General features: G+C 38.9%; 1 protein-coding gene across 31 annotated transcripts in view; it reads left to right on the top strand.

Moving 5' to 3' along the window:
* Positions 1-27,364, top strand: part of SIPA1L2 (signal induced proliferation associated 1 like 2) — a 242,514-nt gene that overhangs the window by 179,958 nt on the left and 35,192 nt on the right. For 12 of the 31 annotated variants that reach the window (XM_065589006.1, XM_065589005.1, XM_065589001.1 and 9 more), the window contains 6 exons: positions 8,745-9,002; positions 12,405-12,488; positions 14,125-14,225; positions 14,772-14,875; positions 18,243-18,631; positions 25,998-26,207. In XM_065589006.1, coding sequence (XP_065445078.1) covers positions 8,745-9,002; positions 12,405-12,488; positions 14,125-14,225; positions 14,772-14,875; positions 18,243-18,631; positions 25,998-26,207 — 1,146 coding nt within the window. Of the gene's footprint in view, positions 1-8,744; positions 9,003-12,392; positions 12,489-14,124; positions 14,226-14,771; positions 14,876-18,242; positions 18,632-25,997; positions 26,208-27,364 lie in introns of all 31 variants that reach the window. The other 19 variants (XM_065589013.1, XM_065589011.1, XM_065589010.1 and 16 more) reach the window with 2 other exon arrangements.

Here is a 27,364-nt window from a genome sequence, read left to right as displayed (position 1 = left end):
TATATAAAAGCTTCTTAAGTTTTCTCAAGAGCTTTACATTTAACTTTTAAGTATCATGTTAGCCTATTGTAGCTCCTTCAGGGCGCATCTTAGAAGCCCTTCATGTAGGAGATTGAATAACTATTGAAAGGTTTCAGAGCTGTTTGTTTTTAAAGCTGATAATGTATTGTTGCAGACTGCTTCATAAGTGTATTAAACTAAAATGTTTGCAGTATTATTTTAACACTGCAGATGACCACAGCTGCTGCTTTTTATGTGCGAAGCTGCAGTAATCAGCACTGTCAGGTGACTCTGAGTATTAGCTGTTCCAGTTAAGCCTGTAGGTGTTACTTTTGTAAACCTAAAATTGCTATAGGTTAACACATGTTTTCTAAACAGAGGATCCTTAAATATTTGAGTCCATCTATTTAGCTCAGAGGCCTGGGTACTAACCTACATGCCATTATGAAGGGGAAGAAATGTTCTGGCTTCTGATGTGTAGATCTAGAAACTGACTCTGTCATCTGTATTTTCCCTTCTGATCATATTTACTATCTAACTTTTTGAATCAGGGATCTCTTTTTAGTCTGTTTGTCAAAGCAATATGTTGGATGATATGGAGGAAAACTCTCCAGCAATTCCCTGCTTCTGTTTTACATCATTTAAATATCTTCATAGGAGCATAAGGCTTAGCTTTGGTCTTTGCATTTAAAAAGTAGGTGCAAACGCTTTTGTTAAATACAAATGTCCACATATACCTTTCAAACAATGCAATAAAATGTAGCAAACAAAGGCTCATTAGCAACCCAGCTAAATGTTTAGTAGTAAATTATATACGATTTCAGCAGTTAGCCAGGATAATTTTCTAGATCCAAAATAGCAGTGTCAATATTTGGCTGGAAACATAGTAGTACACCTCTATCCTGATATAACACTGTCCAATATTCGGCTGGAAACATACTAGTACACCTCTATCCTGATATAAAGCTGTCCTCGGGAGCCAAAAAATCTTACTGTGTTATAGGTGAAACCGTGTTATATCGAACTTGCTTTGATCCACCGGAGCGCTCAGCCCCACCCACCCTGGAGCGCTGCTTTACTGAGCTATATCCGAATTCATATTATATTGGGTCGCGTTATATCGGGGTAGAGGTGTAGTTTATTTCACATGTCCCCAATACATGGAGTAAATGCAGTTATGACCTTATATTTCTGTAAACTGCAGTACTCTTTCTCTGTATGGATGTTGTGAAGTAATAAAGTATACCATTCAATCTTAATACTTAACTGCTCTGATCTAATACACAAAAAACACCAAACATATTTTTCAGTGATTTCAAGGAAGATAATGTTGGTTAACTCCATTGCTTTGTATCATTTTGTATGTGAAGTCCAATGTGTCCTTATTCAACTTATGAAAGTTGCTTGATTAGATCTGATAGTGATTTGAAATAGGGTTGTTTACAAATCTTTGTTTATAGGAACAGTGTCTTGAATCACATAGTCATTGGTTAGCTGAAGGGACATATACTTCCATTGAGGCAAGTAGCTACAAATCTGTACAAAACTTGGAAGTATTAATGTTAACTGAGAGAGGGGTAATTTGGTGATATAGCATGCTTTTAGATGGGCAAACTAGATAATCATAATGGTCCTTCTGCACTTAAAATCTACAAAAATGTGGCTATAGCAGCTAAATGTAAAATACTTTTTTGGGTTTAAGGATGTGGAGAATGACATGTACATATTGTAGAAAGACCTTGTTCAAGTTACCAAACTAAGTGGTAAGATCAATATCTGGAAAAGCCTGAATTTGTAAGTGATGTTATCAGCTTAAAGCAAAAACTTCTCACACTCAGAATTCATGGGGGTGAGGGTGAGGGAGGGATGCAGGATCTTAGGGAATCAAATCAGGGCTAGTTTAGATAACAGTTGACATAACCAAAGTTCCTAATCCAATAATGACAATCTATATAGATAATTACATCCCAAAAAATATATTAAAAGGGGTGGGTGGGTTTCAAACAGCCTGTCAGGGGCCTGTAAAGGGCTCCATTGTTCTGGTTTTTTTGTTTTTAACTTTACGTTCATGAAGAGCTTGGAAGATGAATTCTTACAGTCAACCATGATGTCTACCATGAACACCTACATGCACAAAAGTGGCCCTCAAAAGTGCAAGCTGCAGCGTGTCCATGAACAAAATCAGAGAAGTGCAAGCGGTCTACACATTTATTTTAAATATATTAAATTTGACCATGTTCCTGATGAACATCCAGGGCCGCCCAGAGGATTCAGGGGGCCTGGGTCTTTGGCGGCAGGTCCCGGGGCAGAAAGACCTGGAGCAGAAGCCCCGGGGGCCCGGCCCCCGCAAGACTTTTCCGGGGTCCCCGGAGCGAGTGAAGGACCCCGCTCCAGGGGCCCCGAAAACTCTCATGGGGGCTCCTGCGGGGCCTGGGGCAAATTGCCCCACTTGCCCCCCCTCTGGGCGGTCCTGTGAACATCCACGAAGGGTTCTTCCACTCTCACTTCTGAGCCTTCCTTAGGTAGTGAGGAGGTTGATTTGGGTTTGTCAGTCTTGTGGGTCCCAAAGTCTCTCTGATTCAGGACAGAAAGTTGCCCATTGGTTGCTAATGCAACTATTATGGACATGGACTCTGAAAGCAGTTTCATTATTGAAAGCGTGAAACAGAATTTTGACTTTCACAAGATAGAGCTGACTACTTGGTAGAAAACAGCCCTGTTGTTAATTTAGAAAGACTTTTTACCTAGCAAATGCAAAGGAAAGCAAGAATTAAAAGTTTTGGTTCTTTGCTGGCTTTACACCTTATTAGGTGTTTTGACACTTTTGGCTGATGTACAGTTTCACTCTTGCCTCCTTGTTCTGTTTCACTTGTTCGCTTTTCCAGTCAATTTCCTCATCTTCCTTTGTGAACTGTAAAACTGGGTTCACAAACATTTTCTACCTTAGTGAGAGAGTATGCCTATATATATATGTTTGAAGGAACATATAGCGGCAGTCACGTGCTGGATGGAACTTAAAGAATGGTTGGAAAAGGACTACACAATTGACAAAGGTATGCAAACCTATCGGGTGCAGAAAGACATGAGGAGCAATATTTTGCCTCATTCGTTGGATATTTTGCTGTATTTAGGTGAGAGATATTTAGCTTTGACAGGTTCAGATGAGAAATTAGACAGTCCTCATAATGGTAAGTTTCTGAGTTTACTTGAATTGCTTGCAAAAACGATGGTGTGTTGAGAGATCACGTGGAAGCCATTAAGGCCAGTACCACAGAGATGACTTACTATCAAAATGAATTTATCAATAGGATCACAAGAAAAGTATGACAGACTATTTTTGACAAGGTTAGGAAAGCTAAATAGTTATCTGTTGTTTGATTGTACTCCTGAATGGAACAAATGTTTCAGGTGTTAAGGTATCACGTGGTTCTGAAAAATGGAGTGAAGTTTGTTGAGAATTGTGTAGATTTCATGCTAGCCATGCCATATTAAGGAGATTATTTTAGAGAAGCTGAAAAAAGCTGGTTTAGATATGGCTGATTGCAGTTCACAAAGTTATGACAATGGAGGTAATGTGGCTGCAGCATACAAACATATTCAAAAACAAATTAATCAGGTAAATCAATATATGTCTCTCAACCCATGTACTGCTCACTCACTGAATCTTGTAGAAGCTGCTGCAATAATTGTTCCCTAAATTCTTCTATTTTTTGAATTGTTCAAAGATTGTACATCCTGTTTTCCACTTCTACTTGTTATTGGGATGTGTTGAAAAAGCATATTAGCATTATATTAAAATGCCAAAGCATGACAAGATGGTGCGTAAAGGTTAGGGTGACCAGATAGCAAGGGTGAAAAATCGGGACAGGTGCTGGGGACAATGGGCACCTGTATAAGACACAGCCCCAAATACAGGGACTGTCCCTATAAAATAGGGACATCTGGTCACTCTAGTAAGGGTAGAGGCCATACATCCACTACAAAATCAGATTGAAGGTATTCTTGATACGTTAGGCAAGTTCAAGGTTTCACACAATCATACCCCAGAGCTTAAGTCAGAAATTGACAGCTTGCAAACAAATTTCAGAGTTTTCACTTTTGTTTTGTTTGAGACGTGGTATACTGTCTTATGTAAGAAAGATAGGGTATAAAACAAACCTTACTTAAGCAGCTGCTTAACTGATTACCCATACCACCTCTCTTAGGGATCTTTGAATTTTGATTGCTTTATTAAATGTAAAGGATTTGAAAGCTGAAATTAGTTTTATAGAGTTTATTAAACATCTTTAACAGCAGCCACTAATAGTATAGGATATAAGAAGACAAAAATAGTATTGGACTATAATTAGAAAACTGGTTAATATAACCATTCAGATTTGCAAAATCAAATAACAACCGCAATACCATATAATACTTGTACTCAATCTTGGGAAAGTGACTTTGTTTAGATTTTTGACTGAGTCCCTCAGAGTTGGGGTTCCTTGTGTCAAATGGTTATTAACTCAATTGTTGCTAGTACAACAGAGGAAAAACAATCCAAAGGTAGAAAATAAAATAATTTGGTCAATTGCTTACATGCTAATTCACCAAGGTCTCCTTCTCTGTGGATCTGTAGTAAACAACCCTTTTAACTAATTTCCTAATTAATTATATTAAACCCAGAATCTAACACTCCCAATCATCTAACATTACTTCTACATTTATGACAGACAATATAGATGGAGTGCAGTTCAAGAAGCTTGCACACATGGCCTCATTTTATGTCTGTATGCACCTAGAACATGAAGGGCAGTATAAAACCATTACCTATCATACACACGTGTTCTACAGTCTTGGTTAACAACAGGAACTTGTTGAGTTTTAAAGCTGCTTTACAACAAAATTATTGGAATCTTTTACAAAACAATGTCACAGAGTTACTGTGTGCCTATCTTTAGATCACATGCACAAGCGTATACACCACCATACTAATTAGGTACCCAGTTTCAAGAAGTGATCAATTGACTGATTTGACCTGTCACCCAAGAGAAAGTCTGTTACTTTATCATCAGATCTTCGTTCAGCTGTCAGCTTTCAACTCAGTTATTGTTCACACCAGGAGTTGACAGTGCAAACACGGGCGGAGCAAAGGACAGACATGACTATATTTTTTTCCCTGATGTGCTATCAGGCAACCCAAATTGCTAGAAAATAAGAGATAATTAAAGGTACCTGTCTGAGATAGGTACTTTGTCACCAGGTGGACTCCAAATGTCTGATCCTGGACTTCAGTCTTCTTTCTTCCATGTATCTTTGGCTTTCAGAAAGCAATGTGCTGAAGGAGACAGACCTGTTTTATCCTATTTCTGCTGGGTGGTCCAAGTTGGTTCCTTTTCTTGGAGGTACTGGTGTGGACCAATCAGATGGTGACCTGTTCTTCTTCCAAAGATTTGAAACATCCAACCAAAATGAGTCATCCTTTGTCACCATCCAATCAGGGAACAAGACATCTCCTCATACCAGCTTGTGTAAGACAAGCGAGGCCATAGCTTTGGTACAACTATCTTGGGACCATCTGTTTTACTCTGGTCAGCAACTTCATTCCAAACTTCATTCATTCCAAACATGGTCCATCCTTGTAGTTCCCAAACATCCATCTTAACATTTTTATTTCAACTGTATTCAGAATCTGCTCTTCTCAGTCAGTACCCAGTACTTAGATCCTACAAAAGTGCAGCCCAATTACCATCTCGAAGATCTTACTTTTCAATTTAATAGGCATTCTCCTCTCACACATCACTCTGCTTACAGGAGTAAACCCTCTCATTAAAGTTTGCAATATTTTGCCCAAAGTTGGATCACTTTATAGTCAACTTCCCTGTTATAAATATAACTTCATTTAATTACAATATTATATTCCATCAGGTACCCAATTTTTCACTACTGTATCTGTTAATATATAATATCTTAATGTTTGATATTACAGATGCTCCCCAACTTATGCAAGCGTTCCGTTCCGGAACGCCTTGCGTAACTCAAATTTTACGTAAATTGGGAACGTAGACCTGACAATTATGCCAACCAAAAAAACCAGAAGAAAAACCCCTCCTATTTCTAGCTTACGGAACTTTTTCTGTAAGTGCGGATTTACGTAAGTCGGGTTTGTGTAACCCGGGGGGTGTCTGTAATTTAATTTTTAGTTAATTCACTCACTCGTTCACAGACAGGGAAAAGGGGAAGTCTCTTGAGCAGCACCAGTGGTACACTCTTGTAAAAGGCTGCAGCAATACTGAGTTTGCTCACACAGTCTGAAGAAATCTTGCTGTTAGACCTTAAGTTTTTATTCTCACTTCAATCTGTTCTATCTTTTTCTAAAACAGGCTTGATGTCTGGGCAATTCTTCAATAGTAATAACTCATAACTTTGGGGCCTTAGTTATTATACTGACCAAAAATGAATGTTGTGTGCAAAAAATTGCAGAGTCCAGATCTTGACATTCAACTGGCAGTTTATTTGGTGGTCTTTGCGATGCTTTATCAGAATTATGGGCTTCTGGGTTCATTGCTTCTGCTGCTTGATAGGCTGACAAAGTAGGGATTTTCATACAGTTCAAGGAAGGAGGAAAGTAATGCCAGGCAAACTTGCAAAGGATGAAAGGTCAACAGGTCGCAAAAACCTTGTTGAATGTGAGGCTTTCAGTCCCCAGTTAGACACAATATTAACACAGTTTGATGATAGGATGTGTAAATAGGATGCGATCATAAAAAGGGCTGCTTTTTTGACAGACGAGAAACTGAAGAGCATCAACAACGAAGACCTAAAGAGGCATGCTTTAAGTTTAGCAAGCCAGCTAACCCTGGGGATTTAAACTGAGTACTGAGAATGAGATGGAGTTCTTTGCCACTTTTTGCAAGTGAATCTTTAAGGATGACTTGTAAACAAAGGCGCCCATTGATCTCCTTCGCTATATAGACAAAAAGTCTTTAGATGAGTTTCCCTAACACAGAAACAGCTCTGCATAGTTTTTGCTATCTTCCTGTAACCATAGCTGCTAATGAAAGGAGTTTCAGCAAGGTGAAATTAATCGAGACCTCGCTAAGCGTGTCTATAGGGCAGGAAAGAGTTAAATGATCTGCTAGTTATTTTTATAGAGAGCTTGGAAGCAGGCGGGTAGACTGGGATGAGCTAATTAATGAGAATGCATCAGAGGAGGCTAGAAAGTTCCATTTGTAAAAGTACTTAGCAGTGATCGTGGGTTATTTATTATTATTTACATGGGGGGTGGGGCACAGCGGAGGCGGATTTGAATCTTCCAGCCAGACGCAGAACATCCCTGGCACAGCATTGAGAAATGCCAAAATTCAGAAATCCTGGGATGTATTTCAGCGTACTCAGACCCTTCTGCTCCAGCTGTCCTTCTAGCCTATCCTTGTCTCAGCCTCTTCCACCCCTCTACGTGCCCCCCCCCTCTCTCTATAGACTCTTGGTTGCTCAATCCTTGGCATTCTAATCAAGGTGCTTCCTCCTCACTGCCTCAGAACCAGCAGTGGGGAGTATTGAGATCACACGAGAGACATTTCCCCTGCTCTCAGTTCCAGTGTCACAGCAGATGGGACCAGCAATTACAGGGACAGTGCTTTTCAGCCCCTGCAATCCTGGTTTGGAAAATGCTCAGTGAAGATAGAATATCCAGAGAATGTAGTTGCTACTGCTGTACCGCAATTTATTTTTCAACAAACTTGAATAAAGTAGTTAGCATCTGATAATATTTTTTTCATTTTATATACTTGCTGCAACACTGAAAATGAACATAGTATATATTTTTTATTGTTAGAGTTTGATCCAGCAAATGCTAGAGCACCTGAGTACCTTTACACAGTGAGCAATCCTATTAAATTGTATGCATAACTCACTTGTGCAAAGTTGATCAGGTGCTTAGGCGTTTGCAGGATTGAGACCGAACGTTTTTGTATAAATTCTTAGATTTCCCTAAGAAATGTGTTTTGCTTTAGTCAGCAATGATGAATATACATGTTCTTTTCAAGAAACAGGAAAGCCTTTCTTAAGTTAAATAACTCATGTGATGAGGTAGTAAACTTGACTTATTTTAGCTGCACACTTCTGAGGCCTATATGTATAAAAGCAAATTTTCACTATTTCTCTGTTTATTTAATCTGTAGTATGAGTAGAAATTAGTTTAGTACACTCTGCCTGGCATACACAGAGAAGTAATCAATAATGCCAGATACTACATAAAAGTATATAAGGTTGCAGGAAAAACTACACATTAAATATTTTTTAACTTGTATGATATTGTATAAATTGAGAAATCGTGTGTGATCGTATAATTTGACTTGTAGTGCGATGCATACACCCAAGGGAACAAAGTTAAGACTGCATTTGCAACCTTAATGTTGGCATTTCCTGACTTCTGAATGCTTAACTGTGCAATCTTTATAGTTTTCAGATTTTATTTTGTATAATGCAGAATTTAAGACATGGATTAACTTTTAGTATCTTATATTGCTTTTTCACTTTGAAAGACACATCTGAAACACTGGCTTCCACATAGTAGTGAATAGTTTAAATTATTTTTTTATCAGATAAGTGGTTTGTTTTTTGAAGTGTGCAAAAGACAATGCTATATGGGGATGTTTTAGCATTTGTAAGAAAAATATACCCAGACCTTTTATGGTAGAAAGATTGTTGTTGGTTTTTTTTCCCCCCTCCAATAAGATTTATTGGCATTTTTATTTGCCCTGCAGGGGTTGTTCAGAACTATGCCGAATCCCCATGGTGGAATATAAGCTCGACAGCGAAGGCACCCCATGTGAGTATAAAACTCCTTTCAGAAGGAATACTACTTGGCATCGGGTGCCGACTCCTGCTGGGCAGCCTCTTTCTCGCGCATCTCCAATCCTGGGAACATCTGACAGACTGCAATGCCAGCAGCTTCTTCAGCAGGCTCAGACAGCCATTCCTCGCAGCACTTCCTTTGATAGAAAGCTGCCAGATGGTGCAAGGTAATATACTCTGCATTTAATTCCTGTCATTTTCCTAAATGCTTCACTTGTAAACCTCTGTTTTTAGGCCTTGGTATGAAGTTATTTTTAAAGCCTTTTTCGATCATTCATACATTACTCTGTTGGGTTTTAACAGGGATTTAAGTTTGAGATTAAGTGCAAAAGTAAACCCAGTGAACCACAGTTCATCCTAGTTGAAACAAATGACATCTGGGTTTAGTGATAAGTGATAGTGTACAGTAGTACTACTCATAACTAGAGATGGGCAGAATTTTGTGGACTAATAGTTTATTCACTAAACAATGAAGTTTCTGGTAGACCAAAGCTATCCATGAATTCAGCTATCCCACTCAAATTAGGTTGAATTTGGCGAATAGTTTTGCATCCCCTCTCCCCCCCCCAATAAAATAAATAAATACAGCAAAATGTTTTGTTTGACATTTCCAAAACATTTTGACTTTTCATTTTGAAATAATCTTTTGTTTCAACATTTTGCTAGATTTATTTTAGAAAACAAAAAGATGTAAAAACCAGCTGAAAATAAAACAAAACAAAAAAAATTGTTTCTGGTCAAACAAAACATTTTTTCACTTCAGCAAGAAAGACCTCCTTTTCAGGTTGGCAACTCTCCCCAAAATGTTTTAGATTTTTCAAACTGAAAAATGAGTGATTCACTCATCACTATTCATAACTTCACCCCATGAGGACTACCAACCATCCCCTTCAACCCCAAATCAAATGAACCAGAAGCTGACTGGCTACTTTTACTCTAAGTTGAGGCACAATCAGTGACGTTACGGAAACCTATTTAGATGAGTGATAAGCATAAATAAAAACAAACCTGTCTCTGCAAAATGAATGGTTTAAGCTCATTATTGTATTATGAACACAGTTTCAAAGGATTCTGTAATTCATTACCAGTCCTTATACTTTGCTTTTTTTCCACTGTTTATTAAACAAAAGAGAACTTGTGATGTAAAAATATCAAACCTCTTAAATTATGGTGAGGTATTTTAAAGGTAATTATAAATCATTTTACTCCTACTTCTTGAAAAGGGGTACAACTCTTTTTTTAAAAAAGCTATGTAAATGCATTTGACTCTTTACATTATTTGGTGAGAATTAAACAAATTTGTTTCTTAAACAGAATTCTTTCCCAATTAATTTCTTCTTTGTTTGGAATTGTCCCTCCTTTATGCCCTTTTCCCCTTAAACCATACAGTTTCTCTAATCTCCAAGCAAAACAGATCTCATGACTGAAATCTCCTAATTTGTATAAAAATCTAAAATTTGTCATGTATTGGTTTTGAAAATTTCTGCCCCTGCCCCAAAAAGCACAAATTATTACTGTACTTAAGGAGAAATAATTGACAGTATTTTTACATTTTGTTTAAAACACGCACAGTTAGACTATTAGTCATAGTAATGCACATTTTAAAACTTGTCCTTAGGGAAAGAAGGTTCTGAGTTAATGGTTTCCATATTTTACATCTTGTTTCAAAAATGTATTTTATCCAACCACACTTAATGTTAGATGACTTAAAATCACCTTGCTTGACCCATTCTTGTGTTCCTTGTTAAAGTCCAATGTTAAACAGGCAGTTGTACTGAATATCTAATTTTCTGGATTTGTGAAGCTCTGTTAGAAAACAGTACTTATTTTATTAATTGTTGAATAAATATTTGCTATTAATTTCCACAGCACATTACAAACATAAGCATTCATAACTAAGTGAAGCACCTGCATACATAATTTGCAGGACTGAGTCCTTAAATATAGTGAGCCATTGTTTGCCCTGAAAAGCTTACTATATAATAGAAATAGGACAAGTTTAACAAAGACAAAACATTGGGTAACAGTTCAGGAGAGGCAGGGTGGGGAGATTAACGATGACAAGAAGGGAAAACAATTTGCTTGCGGAGGTGAGGTTTTAAAAAGGGATATAGAGAAGAGAGATGGTACCTAATGGATGAGGACTCTTCCAGACATGGGAAGCAGGATGGTAAAATCCACGAAATAGAGAGATGGGAAGATGAATAAAAAAAGGTTTGGAACTAGCCTACGGCCTTAGATACTGAGTAATGAAAAATAGGAGAGGTATTATATAGGACCTTGTCGGTGAGGATGAGAAACTCAGATTTACTGTGGTCAGACTACGAAGCCAATAGAAAGTTTCTAGGAAATAGGTGATTACTTTAGAAGCAGCATTTCAGACAGTTTGGAGAGGAGTCGAGGCTAGGAAGGGCAGTGAGATGAGACAGGAAGGTTACAGTAATATGGGAGATTACTAGGTTAAGAGAAATGCGAATTATATAGCACCAGGGACAATGAAAAAAGGATGAATTTTAGAGATTAAAAAGGAAGAAACTGGATATGTGAAGGAAATGGGAAAGGAAAGAAGGATGAGGAGTCAAGATTATGGAGTTGGGAGACACAAAATAGTGGAGTTGTAAATTGGCAATGAGAAGCAAGGTGAAACAGAGCGATTTCAGGAAGAATTTGGCGATTATATTTCAAATAGCTGGAAATACAAGAATTTTTGTAAGAGAGACAGTTAACAATGTGAGACATGATGATCTTTAAAAATATAATAATAAAATTCCCTTTAAAATGCCTTCATATTACCCACATAATGTATATGAAGGATGACCTAGTTCTCAGTTGGATGAAGGTACTTATATTATGCATTCCATAGTGTAATCAAAGCCCTTACCCTTTCTGGTACACCTCTACCCCGATATGACGCTGTCCTTGGGAGCCAAAAAATCGTACTGCGTTATAGGTGAAACCACGTTATATCGAACTTGCTTTGATCTGCCGGAGTGCGCAGACCTCCTCCCCTCTACCCCCCCCCGAGGGCCGCTTTACCACGTTATATCCAAATTCGTGTTATATCGGGGTAGAGGTGTATATCATAGTATACGTTAGCAATTGTTTCTGGGTGGGAAGGCACTATTTTTCATTGTGGGAGTTTCCCATATTCAAAACTGAGCAAAGTCCTGCTTTGTTTACTCATGCAAGTAGATCTATTTGTTCAAATGAGGCTAGTTATATCCGTAAGGAGTGGGATTTGGCCATTAGTCTGTTAAAACCTAGTCTGTCCTCTGCTTTTGTGTTTCATGGTGTCTTTTTAAGATTTACATATGGAAATATCCTGCCAATAACAAACGGGGAAATATTATTTTCTAAAATGCTTAAATGACATGAATTGTAAGAAATAAGTCTAACTGTAAAATCCCAATAGGAATATACTTAAAGTATTCAAACTGCAATCTGTATGCCAAATTTTTAATTGTAAAAATGAATTTATTTGTAAAACAAATAAATAACAGTCCAGTTAAAGATGTTGAAACTCCACAAATACCTCAGTGCACTGTTAATGATTCTAGTCAACATTACAGAAGTTCACCGAGCAACCAGTCCTCCTCCAGTGACCCAGGACCCAGCGGGAGTAGCCAGTGGAGACAGCAAGTGGGATATGACGGGTACTGGTGATTTTATATCTCACTGCAACTCCCATAAATAATTCTTTATGAAACAGAGTTTATGCTACAAGCTAAATATTAAATAGTCCCATTTGCAATGGAAATGTAGTTTAAATAGAGAGTATCTCAGCCCTAGTTTGATCTGAGATACCTCAGTGTAAATCAGTGGTGGCTTTCCAGATTTGCACCACTGTAATTGAGTTCAGGATTTGGTTCTCAAACTAGTGTGGAAAACTTGTGAATTTCTACCCACAAATTGAGATCCCTTGCAAATTAATGAGGATCAGGAAAAATGCTTGTGATAAGGTACTTCCCTAAGTAAACAGGAAGCAGTGAGTTACAGATCTCTCATGCAATCTGTATGGAAACACAGTTTGGGAACCAAACTAGTTAGTGCTTTAGTGCTGGATTAGGACAACCTAAGTGCAGGAACCAGATTGTGACTCAGTTCCGGTCTGGTTTCTACTTCCCCTTTGCTTTAGTGGGGGTAATATTCTGTGCCAGTCCTTTTGCTGGTGCAAATTATTTCTCCCTCTGCATTTGCTCCAGTGACATCTACTTCCTAGCCACTTGCATGGGGGCTGAGTAGTATCCCAGCGGCAGCTGGTCTCTTTCCCCAGGCATGCTCCAGCAATATGGGTAGTTCTTTCACATGAGTGTAATGGGGCTTGTTACTTCCCCTTACTTCCCTGCAGAGGAGGAGTCACAATTGAGCTGTTAGTGAATAGGAACCCCTTCACAAAAATATGTTAACTTTTTGGTGACCCTAAACATTTAATTCTCTCAATTCTGCTACATATTTTCTATGTGAGATCTGTTCTTCATTACTGTGAATGTTGCACTTTGGTTGATGAATCTACTGCTTGGTAACATTTTTGCTGTTAAATATTGAGATACAGAAATACACAAGTTGCCTAATTTAAAAACACTTGAGACATGCTACTCAGAGTTAATTAAGTTATTTTTATAATAAAATATGGACATTGAAATAATCTTCTTGTCTGTTATCAGCAGAATATTGCCTTGACATGTTCGATTATGTGTAAAATATCCCATGTAGCAGATATGTGTAGTGTCTTGGAACCTGCTCAAGGAATTTCAGATTAAGAGGGCCTGACATCTGTGAAAGTGGAAATGTTTCAAGTAATGGATTTAGTACTGAAGTGTGTAAAGCCATCAATTCCGATTTTGAATAAACAGCAAACTTTCAAACCCCTTTCGGTAGATGCAAAATATGTTGTGCACCCATTTCATTAGTAGAATCCTGCATTTGCACATCCTGTCAGATATTTGTGTGCATAGAAGTGGGAATTGGTCCATGGAACAGCTAGTTGATGCATTTTCATGGTCCATCCATTGTGTGGGGCTTTGACTGTTTAGCCCCAAAAATGTAGGGGTTTTTAATCTAGCATTGTTGTTTGTTTATAATTAATCCTAAATAGTGTTCTGCCAAGAAACATACACTTAGATATTTTTACTTAGAGTAACAAGTTTCCCAATGCTATTTGCTTGCTGGGTGGTGATGATTGTTTACAGTTAATGACCTACAAAGATTTTTACCTTGGAAAGTTCCTTGTGGGATAATCAGTTTTGTAGTTAAGAAAGAAACAACTTGATTGTCTGCTTATGTTACAAGGTGCCAATCCCCTTTACTTCATGAACACCAAGGTTCAGGTCCACTGGAGTGTGAAGGAGGCAGAGAACGAGAGGAAACTTTGGAAGGAACCAGATATGCTGGTAATAATAATACCATATATTAAAAGTAAATAATCTTCCTAGGATATACAAGTAAAGTTAACTACTGGTTCTGATGATGATCCTAATTTCCATTTATATAGAGCCTTTCATCCCAAAGGATCCGAAAATGCTTCAAAATGAATGCAGTATCAGTGAAATGCAGCCACCTCCGAGGTGGTAAAAGGAAATTAAACGAGCAGTATAACAGTCAGAATAGGATAGATTTTGGCCAAAGAACACTTGAGGCAAATTCTTACTCTTTTATAGGAAGTGCCATGGAATATTTAAAGTAGGCTCAGAACAAACACTTTGATTTCTAAGGTCTCATTCAAAAGCCTCACACAGAGTGGACTGCATAGAAGTCTGTTTAATTATTTTGGAACAACAAAAGGGTTAGGAAAGTCTGCCAAGGTTTGAACCTGTGATTTCACAGGGTTTAGTTGTCTCAAACCTGATGCTTAAAGCACTGAGCTATGTGCTTTTTTCTTTGTATAGTATGTTCATCCTTTTAGAAATCAGAAATTAAAACACAATTATTTATGGCAGAAACCAAGTGGCATGCACCATCCACCAAAGTCTTGAGTTCCTACAAAGACCGGGCTTTACCAAAAGAAGGCAATGGCAAGGATTCGCCAAGCAAACTTTCTCATGTAAGTCTGTTCAAACTTCTCTTCTACTGTTAAAAACTTGGGTCTGAAGAGACACTTGCAAGAATCTTAAATGTTTAAAATATGTTTTAGTAATTCGTGAAGTACAGTTTGGCGTTTGAGAGGCTTGCATAGCTATGCAAGGATCTCTGATTCAGGACTGGATGCAGTATTCTCAAACTAAGTACATTAAAAAGGTCATGTTCTGGTTTCTGGGACATTGCAGGGATAAAATCCTTACTAATGTAAGCATCACTCTGCTGTCTGACTAGAGCTTCATTTACATTGGTTTGCTCAGTCTTAGGAGCACCTCCCATTATACACATTACATTCATGCATATCATTTCTTGACATGTTGTATGGGATACATATATACTATAATTATCAGCAATCAGCTTTCTTCTTATTTGGGCAAAGGTTCCACCTCTAAAGACTGTATCTAGTTAAATGTTATATTTTTGTGCCTTTTTACTTGTGGGTGTGAAAGTGGAGGCCTGGTTTTTTTTGGTTGTTTTTTAATGATTTCCAGCTGGATTAAATTGTGTGCACTGAGAAATGTCAGAACTGGTAAATAAGGGCTGCCTACCAATATTGTGTAAACTTCATTAGGATTAGAATTTAAGTTATTAAACAGATTTATTTTCTAAGTATGATACAAATGCTGTGGCTGCCTTAAGAAAAGACGCATAGAAATTGAAGTATTGGATCAGATAATTGATCCACCTTGTTCAGTACCTTGCATTTAATAGTGGCCAGTGTCTTGTGATTTAGGAAAAGGAAAAAAAACACTAGTAAAGTGCCATGTTCCCTTAATAGCATTTTGTATGTTTGTAATACAAAAGTCTTGCTAGATGTACCAGGAAACTATATGATACTACTTGTAAAATAATTTCAGTAAGGTTATGGGGCCAGATTCTCAGCTGGAGTAAATTGGCTTTCTGATTTATACAGGCTGTGAATCTGGTCTATGATGTTTGAAAAAAAGACCCTCGTAATGCTGTAGTTTACAGTACTATACAATCCGACACATGGGGGAAATTACTTCCTGATGTTTTCAGGCAAGGAGAAGTTGTCCAGAAGTTTGAGGATTGAATCACTGTGTAGAATGAATAACATTAAACTCAGTACCAATACTTGAGATACTGTTCTATTCACTGAACTTCATACATTTATTATGACTTGGTTATATGTATTTGAATGCAGCACAGCATTACTCTGTCCTTGAATTACTCAATCAGTCACTTAATATAAAACTGAGAGATGCCTATCCAAAGCATAAGAACATAAAAATGGTCATACTGGGTCAGATCAATGGTCCATCTAGTTCAGTATCCTGTCTCTGACAGTGGCCAATACCAGGTGCTTCAGAGGAAATGTGCAGAACTGGCAATCATCAAGTGATCCATCCACTGTTGTCCACTCCCAGCTTCTGGAACACAAAGGCTAGGGACACTCAGAGCATGGGTTGCATTCCTGCCCATCCTTAATAGCCACTGATGGACCTATTGTCCATGAACTTATCTAATTGTTTTTTAACCCTGTTAGATTTGACCTTCACAGCATCCTCTGGCAGAGTTTCACAGGCTGACTGACTGTGTTGTGTGAAGAAATACTTCCTTTTGTTTGTTTTAAATCTGCTACCTATTAATTTCATTGGGTGACCTCTAGTTCTTGTATTATGTGAAGAAGTAAATAACATTTCCTTATTCACTTTCTCCACATCAGTCAAGATTTAATATACCTCTATCATATCTATCATATCTCCTCTCAGTCGTCTCCTTTCCAAACTGAAAAGTCCATCTTTTTAATCTCTTATATGGAAGCTGTTCCATACCTCAGTCACTTTTGTTGCCCAGTTCCTTGGATTATCCGTTGCTGGAGATGAGCACTAAATGAACAACTTTATATTTTTCAGAAACAAATGTTGCTGTTTAGGATATTATGCATATCCACCTCAGTATCTTTGCTCTTCAGAAATCTTGGATATCTTGTCCTGGTGATTTACTATACTTGAGTTCTAATTGCTCCATGACATGTTTAGAGATCAGTCGCTGTTAAGGCCACATTGAGATTCCCTATGAAGAGTAGCCTTGACACATGGAAATACGTGACTCTGAGCTGTAGTTGAAGTTTGGTTGGTGTAGCTCAAGAGGAGAGCATGCAAAGGTGCCAGCTGTTCGCCAGCTCACCCCAATCTTGGCCAGTTCCAGTGCCAAGCAGGTACTGGTATAAACTAGAGCAGCCTGAAGGAAGCTTTTTCTGGGACTGATACTTACTTCGCTCCTTCCTATGTTTTTTTTTACTTCCTGAAGGCTTCCTTCCTTCCTAATGGTTTCTTTCCTCTTTGATGCCATGTTGCATTTGTGGTCCAAACTGAAGTACCTCTGTGCTAGACAACTCTCTAGCAAATCCCAACCCTAGAAACGTGTTCATTTGCATTTCCAGCATCTAGTTCCCTTATAGTGAAGTTGAAAATCATCTCCAAAAGTTTCATAATGCACTTAAACCCCCTCTTTTTGTAGCAACTTTTCAAACAGACACTGAGACTTGTTAATTCTCAATGTGCAGTTAGTTGAGGCAGCCTTTTCAAAAGGGCTACATCTAACAGCTTGGTGTATAAGAAAGGATTATCCTTATGTACATCTGCTGGAAGGGAAATCTAATTAAAAATAGTCGTCTACCCGCCCGCTTTCCTTCTTACCTAGGCTTTATCTGGCTTGGTCCTGGCTGTCTTGCCTCACGGGTAAATGAATTCAACTCTTTGTAAAATCTCAAATTTTCTACTGATGCAACTGTCTGACACAGTTCTAGTCCAGCAGTCATACTGAGCTTGAACCCCCAGAGGTTCAAGTCCCTTGCATCTGGTACACACATTCCACTTGCCTTCATTTCAAGTAGTCATACATGCTGCACCTGATCCAATAAACTGGATAGTTCATCTACTCTGAGAGAGGATAACAGTAATTCAATCTCCATTGTTCTTCAGAACTGCAATAGAACCTAATTCAGGGGTTTGTTGTTCATTTTAACTATCCACAAATGATAGTTTATGGATGCAAGCATGTCAGAATCAAAGAATTTAAATGTGAACATGGGATTTGCCATCTGAGATCAAACCAATGCTCTAGAGTCTATTGTACCTACCAACACAATAGGCTTTTGGAGGAAAGAAAAGTCCCATAATCCACCTAGGCAATTGTGTAGTTCACTTCATAGAAGCTGGTTGCACATTTAGCTTCTTTTGTATTTGGTGTTTGTATTTAACAATGCTGTGAAAAGTATTAAATGCAGGCTAAATGACCTTTGAATAAAGAAAATTAAGTAACCTTAAACGGAAGTAAATAGTATTTATAAACTTTTTTTTTTTAAGATTGGAGACAAAAACTGTTCCAGTCACTCCAGCAGCAATACCCTGTCCAGTAATACATCGAGCAATAGTGATGAAAAGCACTTTGGCTCCGGAGACCTGATGGACCCTGAATTGCTTGGATTAACATATATTAAAGGGGCTTCTACTGACAGTGGAATTGATACAGCTCCTTGTATGCCTGCTCCTCTTATGGCCCCTTTACACCTTGCTGGCAGCAGGTCTGGGGTACATAGTCGGGCTGAGCAGTGGACTGAATCTTCTGAAACTCCTGGGCAAGATGATGAACAAGCTAAAATTTATGCTGCACATAGCTATGCTTCTGCCATTTCTAGCAGTCATACAGCTGAAGGTAGCATGGGAGACCTCAGTGAAATATCCTCTCATTCTAGGTATGTGTTTTTTCTATACAAATTATGTGATTCAATTAGTGACTGAGAGAATTTGCTTTTGTTTATGCTCGATGTTTCTGTTCCTTGAAAATGTGCTTATTAATTTTATTTTTTTATATTTTAATACATATATGAGAGAACCAACAAAAGGCTTTCCCTCACTTTCCATGAGACTGTTACAGAGGGAGTGTGTAGGGTGTGTCTGTGTGTGTATGAATTTTTATTTAAAAATCTAATCCAGGTGTGTTAGTTACACAAAATTTTTTAAAAAATTAGTTAAGAACATTTAGTATCTTTGGGGGAACACAGAATCTATTCAGTATATATCACTCCTTTGAAATTGATTGACCCACCTTGAAAGGCATAATAACCTACAAGTATATTGCACTTTTTCCCCAAAGAACCCCAAAGCACTTTTACCCTTTGAGGTGAAAATGCAGTACCTGTTTAATGGCACTTGATTACATTGGACAAACATTTAGGACAGGAAGTGATAACATCCATATCCGTTTGAACTGAGTAGAGGGTGTTTAGATAGCAAAATGGTGGGCCATTGTTTCAGTGAAGGACAGTTCAGAAAATGGTGTCAAACTTGCGCTGTAGGGCCCTTATGAGTATTTTTGGAGAGGAAAGACTTTCCAGTAGGGCCAGAATGAAATGCTACTATGATATTTAGTTGTCATGCTATAGTGACACATGATGAGGAGTACAATCTGCTTCACGTTCACTGAGAATTTTGTGGGGATAACCAAGCACCCTGGACAATCAAAGTACCTTCCCCGTTATTGCAGCCTGAAGTGGCGGCACCTTGTAGATTCCTCCTTCTCCTATTTAACAGAATACTTTCATCCGTGATTTTCGAAGGGCTTGCCTACATGGGAAAATTTTACAGTTGTACCAGTATAATTATACTGATATAGTTAAACCGCTATAGTTATACCAGGATAAGTCCTTGTGTGGATGCTATTATCCTGGAATAAGAATGTCTTTTTTCAATTTAGCTTAAACCACTTCCAAAGCAACATAAATTAAATTGAAAAAAAGCATGCTTATACCAAAGTAAGGGTGTCCACACTAGGAATTGTACCAGTATAACTGTAGCTGTTTAAATTCACATCTTACCTTACATTAGTACAACTTTCCCCATGTTGACAAGTCCTAGCTCCCTTCACAATCACACACCTCAATTCTGGATGCTTTACAGATACCTCAAAATCCTTCAGTGCGTTGCCCCCAGTGAGCCTCATGTTTGCTGTGAGCTTCAGATTTGTTTGAGCCAAATCAGCCCTGCATTCAGTACTGACTTGCATGGATGAATGTCAGCTACTCCTCGTCACCATTTCCTATTATGTGTTTGTGGAGGTCTTCCCAGAAATGTACTGAGATGATCTGACCCTGTGTAGCTTGTGCGGCCTGTCAGGAGCACAGCACAAGGTGGCATAGCTGCAGGGCCCTAAGTGTTCTGGGGTTGTGGCATTAATTGGATAAAGCATGTTATTTATGTATTGCATAATACAACATTTTCTAATTTCTTAATCAAGAGAATAACAAAATAGGATAGCATTGTAGGAGTATTGGGAGAATAAACACCTGCCTCACGGGGGTGTTAGGAGAATACATTCATTAATATTGGTGGAGTTGTTAGATAATACAATGAGCACCATAGAAAAACCTACTCATAAATAAGTATATAGTTTATTCCTTGAGAATCCCATTCTCTTCACTTCAGTTCAGCAGCATAGCTGTTAAGATGGAATGAATAAATAAATAAATGAGTCTGTCTATACTCTGTCCTACTGGCAATGAAGTGATCATTAAAATATTGGAATGGGTACAAAATAAGTTTGTCAATTAGTAAAATATCAGCACAGTGTGTTTATATTATTAATGTTAATTTTGCATTAGTATCACTGCCTCCATTATTCCAATTAATTTAAATAACTGTAATAGCTTCAGAAAGAAACCAATCAAGTTAGCTTGGCACCCCTTTCTCTGATTAGCACATTTTTTCAAGAAGCACTTGGCTGCACATGCTCTTTCAGTACAATACAACTGATGACATAAGGATTTAATGCTATAGCAATCGGATATAATTCCACTGGAAATATCTGTTTCTTTATATTGGTGTATAGTGAAGCTGCATTGCATACCTTGCTCCTTAATTTAAATTAATATGTTAGATGCCTGGCAAAATGTGTATATGTTGGATTGAATTTGGTGGATTTTGCTGTCTGCCCTTTGACTATAAATGAAATTTGTGTACAGTCCGTGTGTTCTAAAGCGAGTTGTGTTGTGTGAGAGGATTTGTACAGCTGGTTGCTTTTATCTTCCCATTTTCTGGAGTTTTTGAAGGTGCTGCTTTTGAATGCATGTTGAACTCTTTTGCTTGGTAAGGTGGAGTCATTTAAAGGGACATTATTTGCGCATTTTTGTTCCTCTGATTTGTCCATTTTCAATGCACACCAGTACAGGAAAAAACAATGAGTTGCATTCCACATCCTCCCTCTGTGTGCTATGTATGCAGGAAATTTGTCTCATCTAATTTCATAAGCATTTTCCTAAGAAGATACAGTAGTGTACAGGCAGGAAGAAAACTCGATAAATACTTTCAAATATTGAATACTATATACATACATAATAGAATACAAACTCAGGAGATACAGTGGGCTGAAATAGATTTCTGAAGAATAGAATAGAAATAATTATTTGCATAGTAAATAAATATGCAATTTTAAATATGTAAAATGCCATACAGACATTAAATCTTCAATCCACCTCCGTGAGGTAGACAGGAAAATCTATTCTTGTTTTGCAGCTGGAAAAACTGATATGCAAAGAATTCACATGACTTATCTAAGTCAGTGGCAGAGCCAGTTAAAACTCAAGAGATCATGACTATCCCTTCAGGGTTGTCCAATCTCACTTTGGTAATATTTTTTAAAAAATATCTGTTCCTAATATGAGTGCCAAATGATGTTACTATTTTAAAAAAACACACCATAAATTGTATTTCATGTGGGTTAGCTGTTTATGGTATAACTTATGTAAATGTCCTCTTCAAATGAGTTTTGTCACAAACCATACTTACAGATATTTAAACACTTTTAAGAATCTGATGTACTGTAGCCAAACAAGCTTTAAGAAATTAGTCTTATTTCACAGCTGTGATATTGCTACTGTGAAATACGGTGTTTTCATTATTTTAATATGTAAATGAATTGTGTTCTGACTGACAGGTCACCCCAATGCCAAATTCCTCTCAGTATGATTTTTTTTAATTAATGGAGATATCCTATCTCCTAGAACTGGAAGGGACCTTGAAAGGTCATTGAGTCCAGCCCCCTGCCTTCACTAGCAAGACCAAGTACTGATTTTGCCCCAAATCCCTAAGTGGCCCCCTCAAGGATTGAACTCACAATCCTGGGTTTAGCAGGCCAATGCTCAAACCACTGAGCTATCCCTCCCCCCCGTAGTCTATAACTGTTCAGAATTTGACTAACACAGTAGGGTTCTGACCTGATTTGAGACTTTTAGGTATTACCACAGTATAAATGTTTAATAATAATCATTTTCTGTAACTATAAATATCTAATAAATTAAAACTTAAACAAGACACAAACCAGCAGGTTGGTGGAAAGCTATTTCCTATATAAAAAATTCAGTGGTTCCTTGTTAAAATTGTATGCAGTTTATTAAATGGATGAAATACAACCCAGGAATGCTGTTGAGTATAGACGTATTGGGCCTGATTCTACCACCCTTTATTCATATTGAGTAGTCCCATTGAAGAAAGTATTAATCTGTCTGAGTAAGGGTTTCAGAATCAAGCCTATTGTGTGTAATGACATCACAAACTATCAGATCCCTTTGAAATATGTACAGCCTTGTTTTTCACAGCTGTGTAATTGTCTATCTTGCTGTCTCATTTTTTAAATTCTAATTACACCCTTGGATTACCAAATACAATCAGGTTACTGTAGCTGAAACAGTTTCATTTAGCCTCAAATAGTTTTGCATTCCTACCTTCCTAGCTAGTCAATAGTCTTGGACTCAAAAGCTAGTGACTAGCATGCCGCTGGATGAGGCAAGGTCATACTGAACCGGTAACCTGAGATAGTGAAGCCTCTATATACTTTAATTTTGATGCTGTAACAAATATATGGCAAAGAGTTCCCTCTGATACTTCTCTCTCCTATCGCAAGATCCATCTTGCTAACCTCCAGCCATGGCTTACCCCCAGCATCTGTTGCTTCCATTCCTGCTCTTGCAATGAAGAGCATCTCTAGTAGAAATCAAGTGACCAGGCCAACTTCCTCCACCACAGATTCATTCTCTTTCAATTCTGCTGTCTTCCTAAACAACTCTACTTTTCCAACTTAATTGAATCTCATGCCTGCAATACCAATTGCCTTTTCAGCACCTTTAACTCACTCCTCAAACCTTCACCTCCTCCCACCACTCCTCTCTGTACGCTATCTCGCTGATTTCTTTCAAGAGAAAATTGACAAAATATGACATGACGTTTCCCCTCCCTTGGCTCACCTTCCCTTCCCCCTTTTCTTCCCCTCTCCTCTCCTCCCCACCTCAAACTTTCTTTTCCTCCTCCTCCTCCCCTGGCCACGCAGGCAGAAGATTCTCATCTGCTCTCTTCCTCTGTCCTCTTGCTCCAGTGACCCCATCCCATCTCCTGATCTCCCAGTGGGGGCCCACTCTTATTCCCTCCCTTACTCTTCTTCTTAACCTCCCAGTCTCCTCTGGTTGTTTTCCCTCGCAATACAAACATGCTTTAGTTTCTCGCATCTTAAAAATACAAACCCTTGACTCCACTTTCCTCTCCACCTACCACTTCTTTTCCCATCTCCATTTAATTTCTAAGCTCATTGAACGTGCTGTTTAGTCACTGTCTGGAGTTTCTCTCCAATTCCACCCTAGACTCTCCAATCTGGCTTCTACCCTTGCACTCAACTGAAACAACTGTCACCAAATTCTTTAAAGACCTCTTGTTAGCCAAATCTCAGAACCAATACTCCATGCTCATCCTGCTTGACCTGTCAGCCACTTTTAACACAGTCAACTGTGCTCTTCTTGAAATCTTGTCCTCCTTTGGCTTTCATGACTGTCCTGGCTCTCCTCTTACCTCTCTAATTGCTCCTTCTGCATATCCTTCGGGAGATCTTCCTCATCCCCCTTCCCACTTTCTGTGTGGGTATTTGGAGGTAAATCTGCAACAGGCTATTCCCTACTCCAGCAGGGGAATCCAGAATCCGATGAGGCTGAGGAGCTGCAATTCCAGACACTGCTCTTACAGCTGGAGCCCCCAATTCCCGCTCCTCACCAAATCTTCTCCTGCAGTAGGGGTCAGCATGTGTCAGATTCCTTCTGGTTTGCTACTGAGCACCTTTAAAGTTACCCATGACAAGCATAATCCTGCCCGTGGATCATCTGGCTACAGATGGGAAGTGGGAGCAACTAAGAGAATCAGAGAAAATTTAGAGGAAAAAACCATAGTTGTTATACTGTCCACTGAGGGTGAAAAAGTAATCTACAGTAACGGGTAATGTCTGCAATACTCAGCTTCACACTTTATATCCCAGTGTTGATCATTTTTAATAATTGAATGTTCATGCTGTGTGTGTGTGTGTGTGTATATATATATATATATATATACACACACATACACACTTAGCATGAACATTCAATTATTAAAAATGATCAACATATGTTTTGATTGACCTGAGTTTTCTAAAATACCTACTAGGGGCAAAAAGGGAAGATAATAAAGCATCAAAAAAAAAGAAAAAAAAAAGAGAATGGATTATTGATCTTATTTTTATAAGATCTATATTTATATAATAATATATATATATTTACAAAATGGATCAATAATCCATTCTCTTTTTTTTTTTGGATGCTTTATTATCTTCCCTCTCTGCCCCTAGTAGGTATTTTAGAAAACTCAGGTCAATCAAAACATATCTATACTGTTTTACCATTTACATTTCACTCAGCATGAACAATGAAACAAGTCTAGTCCCTGTCACTTTCTGGTTCTCATGAATGAGCACAGTACTATTATGACTGGATTAACAATGAGCCTTGTATGGTAGGTAGGGCACAGGACTCCGAGTCAGAGCTGTGACTTCTGTTCCCAACTCTGCAACTGACATAACGAATTGCCTTAAATAAATCATTTTATTTACTGGTGCCTTAGTTCCTTCATCTGTAAAATAAGGCCTTCCTTGAGGAGATATTGTTTGCTTTAATTTGACTGTAAAGTACTTTGAGAGAGTCTGATGAAACATACCATTAATAATTACTAGCACTATTAATATGGCAAGAGAATATTCAAATAATCCAGAAAACTGTGTTTATTGCCATATTCATTGGGGTGAAAGTTATTTCTATTCATATGACCTTTTTTTAAAAGGAAGCTTAAATCAAGAGCCTACCTTTAGCTGATGTGTCTTGTCAAGAGTAATATTAAGTGGAAATGCCTAGAAGTTCTCAGAGTTCAGGCAATCATCTGGGGCCATGTTCATTCCTGATGTAATTCTTGGCATTGATGGAGTTACACCATTTGGCTCATTGTCTTTAAATCAGACTGGTTTGCCTTGTCATTGCCAGGGCCGGCTCCAGGCACCAGCCAACCAAGCACGTGCTTGGGGTGGCACCTTAGAAGGGGCGGCCAATGTTGGGATGGCGGTGGGCGCTCGCGGTGTTTTTGTTTTGTTGTTGTTCGATGGGGCAGCGCTCAAGGGTTTTTGTTTGTTTGTTTTGTTTCGGCCGGGCAACGCGGGGGGTGTTTCGGCGGCGTGGCTCTGGGGGGGGGAGGTCCTTCGGCAGCACGGCCCAGCGCTCCGGGGGTTTGGGCGGCGCTCGGGGGGGTGCAGGGGTTTGGGCGGCCCGGCCCAGCACTCGGGGTTTGGGCGGCCCCGCGCGGCGCTCCGGGGGTTTGGGCGGCCCCGCGCGGCGCTCCTGGGGAGGAGGGTTGGGTGGCCCAGTGCGGCGCTCGGGGGGGGGAGGGAGGGAGGGTTGGGCGGCCCGGCGCAGCGCTGGCAGGGGGGGAGGTGTTACGGCGGGGCGGCGCTCTTCTTTTTTGCCTGAGGCGGCAAAAAAGTTAGAGCCGGCCCTGGTCATTGCAATAGGTTCAATGATAGAAAATGCTCGTCTTGTGAAGTCTTTCTGAGTGTGTACACATGTGCATGTTCATGAATGTGTGCTCGGAGAGTTGATAGCTGTAATTTAGCTATATATAAAATGTATTAAAGAAAATTTAAAAGAGAGAATTATGGTTGCATAGCTGGCTGTAATCTCGAGTCCTTGATATTTTACTGCACTGCAGATTTTGTTCTTTGTTCCTTTTCAGTGGGTCTCACCATTCAGGAAGCCCATCAGCACATTGTTCTAAAAACAGTGGCTCTCTAGATACCTCCAAAGTCTACATAGTGTCACAGAATAGTGGTCAACAGATCTCTGGATCTGTATCAAAATCACACCACAGACAAGGAGCAGTGAGCAAATACGTCATTGGTTGGAAAAAGTCAGAAGGCAGCCCTACACCTGAAGAATCTGAAGAGTAAGATTTTTGTTTATTCTTATTTTAGAAAATTTATATATAATAAATTGTGTGGGGAAAGTTTTTAACTTTCTCATTATTTGAAAAGTATAAAATGCCTCTCCTTGTCTTCAGTTTTATTTGAAATATTTGGCTTTATTCTTCCTTTATGTACCAGAGATCTCGACACAGGTGAAAAAAAATCATTGGTTGGAGGGTCCTCTTGCCTCCTCCTTCCTTTTTCTCTCTTTGTTTCTTTCCTGTTGAACCTTCTCCTTTTTTACCCAGTGAAGCAAAATGAGAGAAAGGACTGGCATTGTTAATCTGGCCAAAAATTACAGTTGTGTTGTAAAGACATGAAATTCCATCTTGACAGGCCCGGCTCCAGGGTTTTGGCAGCCCCAAGCAGCCAAAAACAACAACAACAAAAAAAGCCATGATCGCGATCTCCGGCGGCAATTCGGCTGGAGGTCCTTTGCTCCCAGCGGGAGTGAGGGACCGTCCGCCGAATTGCCACCGAATACCTGGACGTGCCGCCCCTCTCCAGAGTGGCCGCTCCAAGCACCTGCTTGCCAGGCTGGTGCCTGGAGCCGGCCCTGCATCTTGAAGAGGATTAGTTAGGCATAACCCCATTCAGGTCTGGAGAATCTCAGTATCTTCTCAAATGATTCTCCAAAAAGCTTAACTTTCAGTGAAGGGGTTCTAAATAAGGTTGCTCCTGGATATAACCTCTGGGTTTGGACCCAAGGGCCTCAGCTCTATAAATCTTAATTCAAGATTTTTCTATGCTGGTTTTGGTTTGAGATGAAAAAAAGAAGAGTATTGTGGAGATTAAAAAAAAACCTTGAGTCTTGTCAATTGAAATTAGTGTTGCCTTTGAGTCATTTTGTGGAGGGACACCCCCACTTCTGTGTTAGAATATTCCCCAGTTCCTGGAATTATGTAATTACATCAGAATTACAATTTTCACTTTAAAAATATTTCTAGCCTTTATAGCTGCAAAAGAAAACTAGAAAACATTAACTGACCATAACTGATGCAACAATGTCTGCCATAGTCTGCAGAGACCATGACAGAATAGCTGTGAGAGTGCAAACAGTCCCATTATCTCAAGGGGGTACTAAGCTGTACCTGAAAATAGTAGGGGGCCCTGCCAGCACTATCCCAACAGAGGACTG

The sequence above is a fragment of the Chrysemys picta genome, chromosome 3 (assembly GCF_011386835.1).
Source record: "Chrysemys picta bellii isolate R12L10 chromosome 3, ASM1138683v2, whole genome shotgun sequence".
Taxonomy (NCBI): Eukaryota; Metazoa; Chordata; order Testudines; family Emydidae; genus Chrysemys; species Chrysemys picta.
This window is presented reverse-complemented; position numbering and strand designations above follow the sequence as displayed.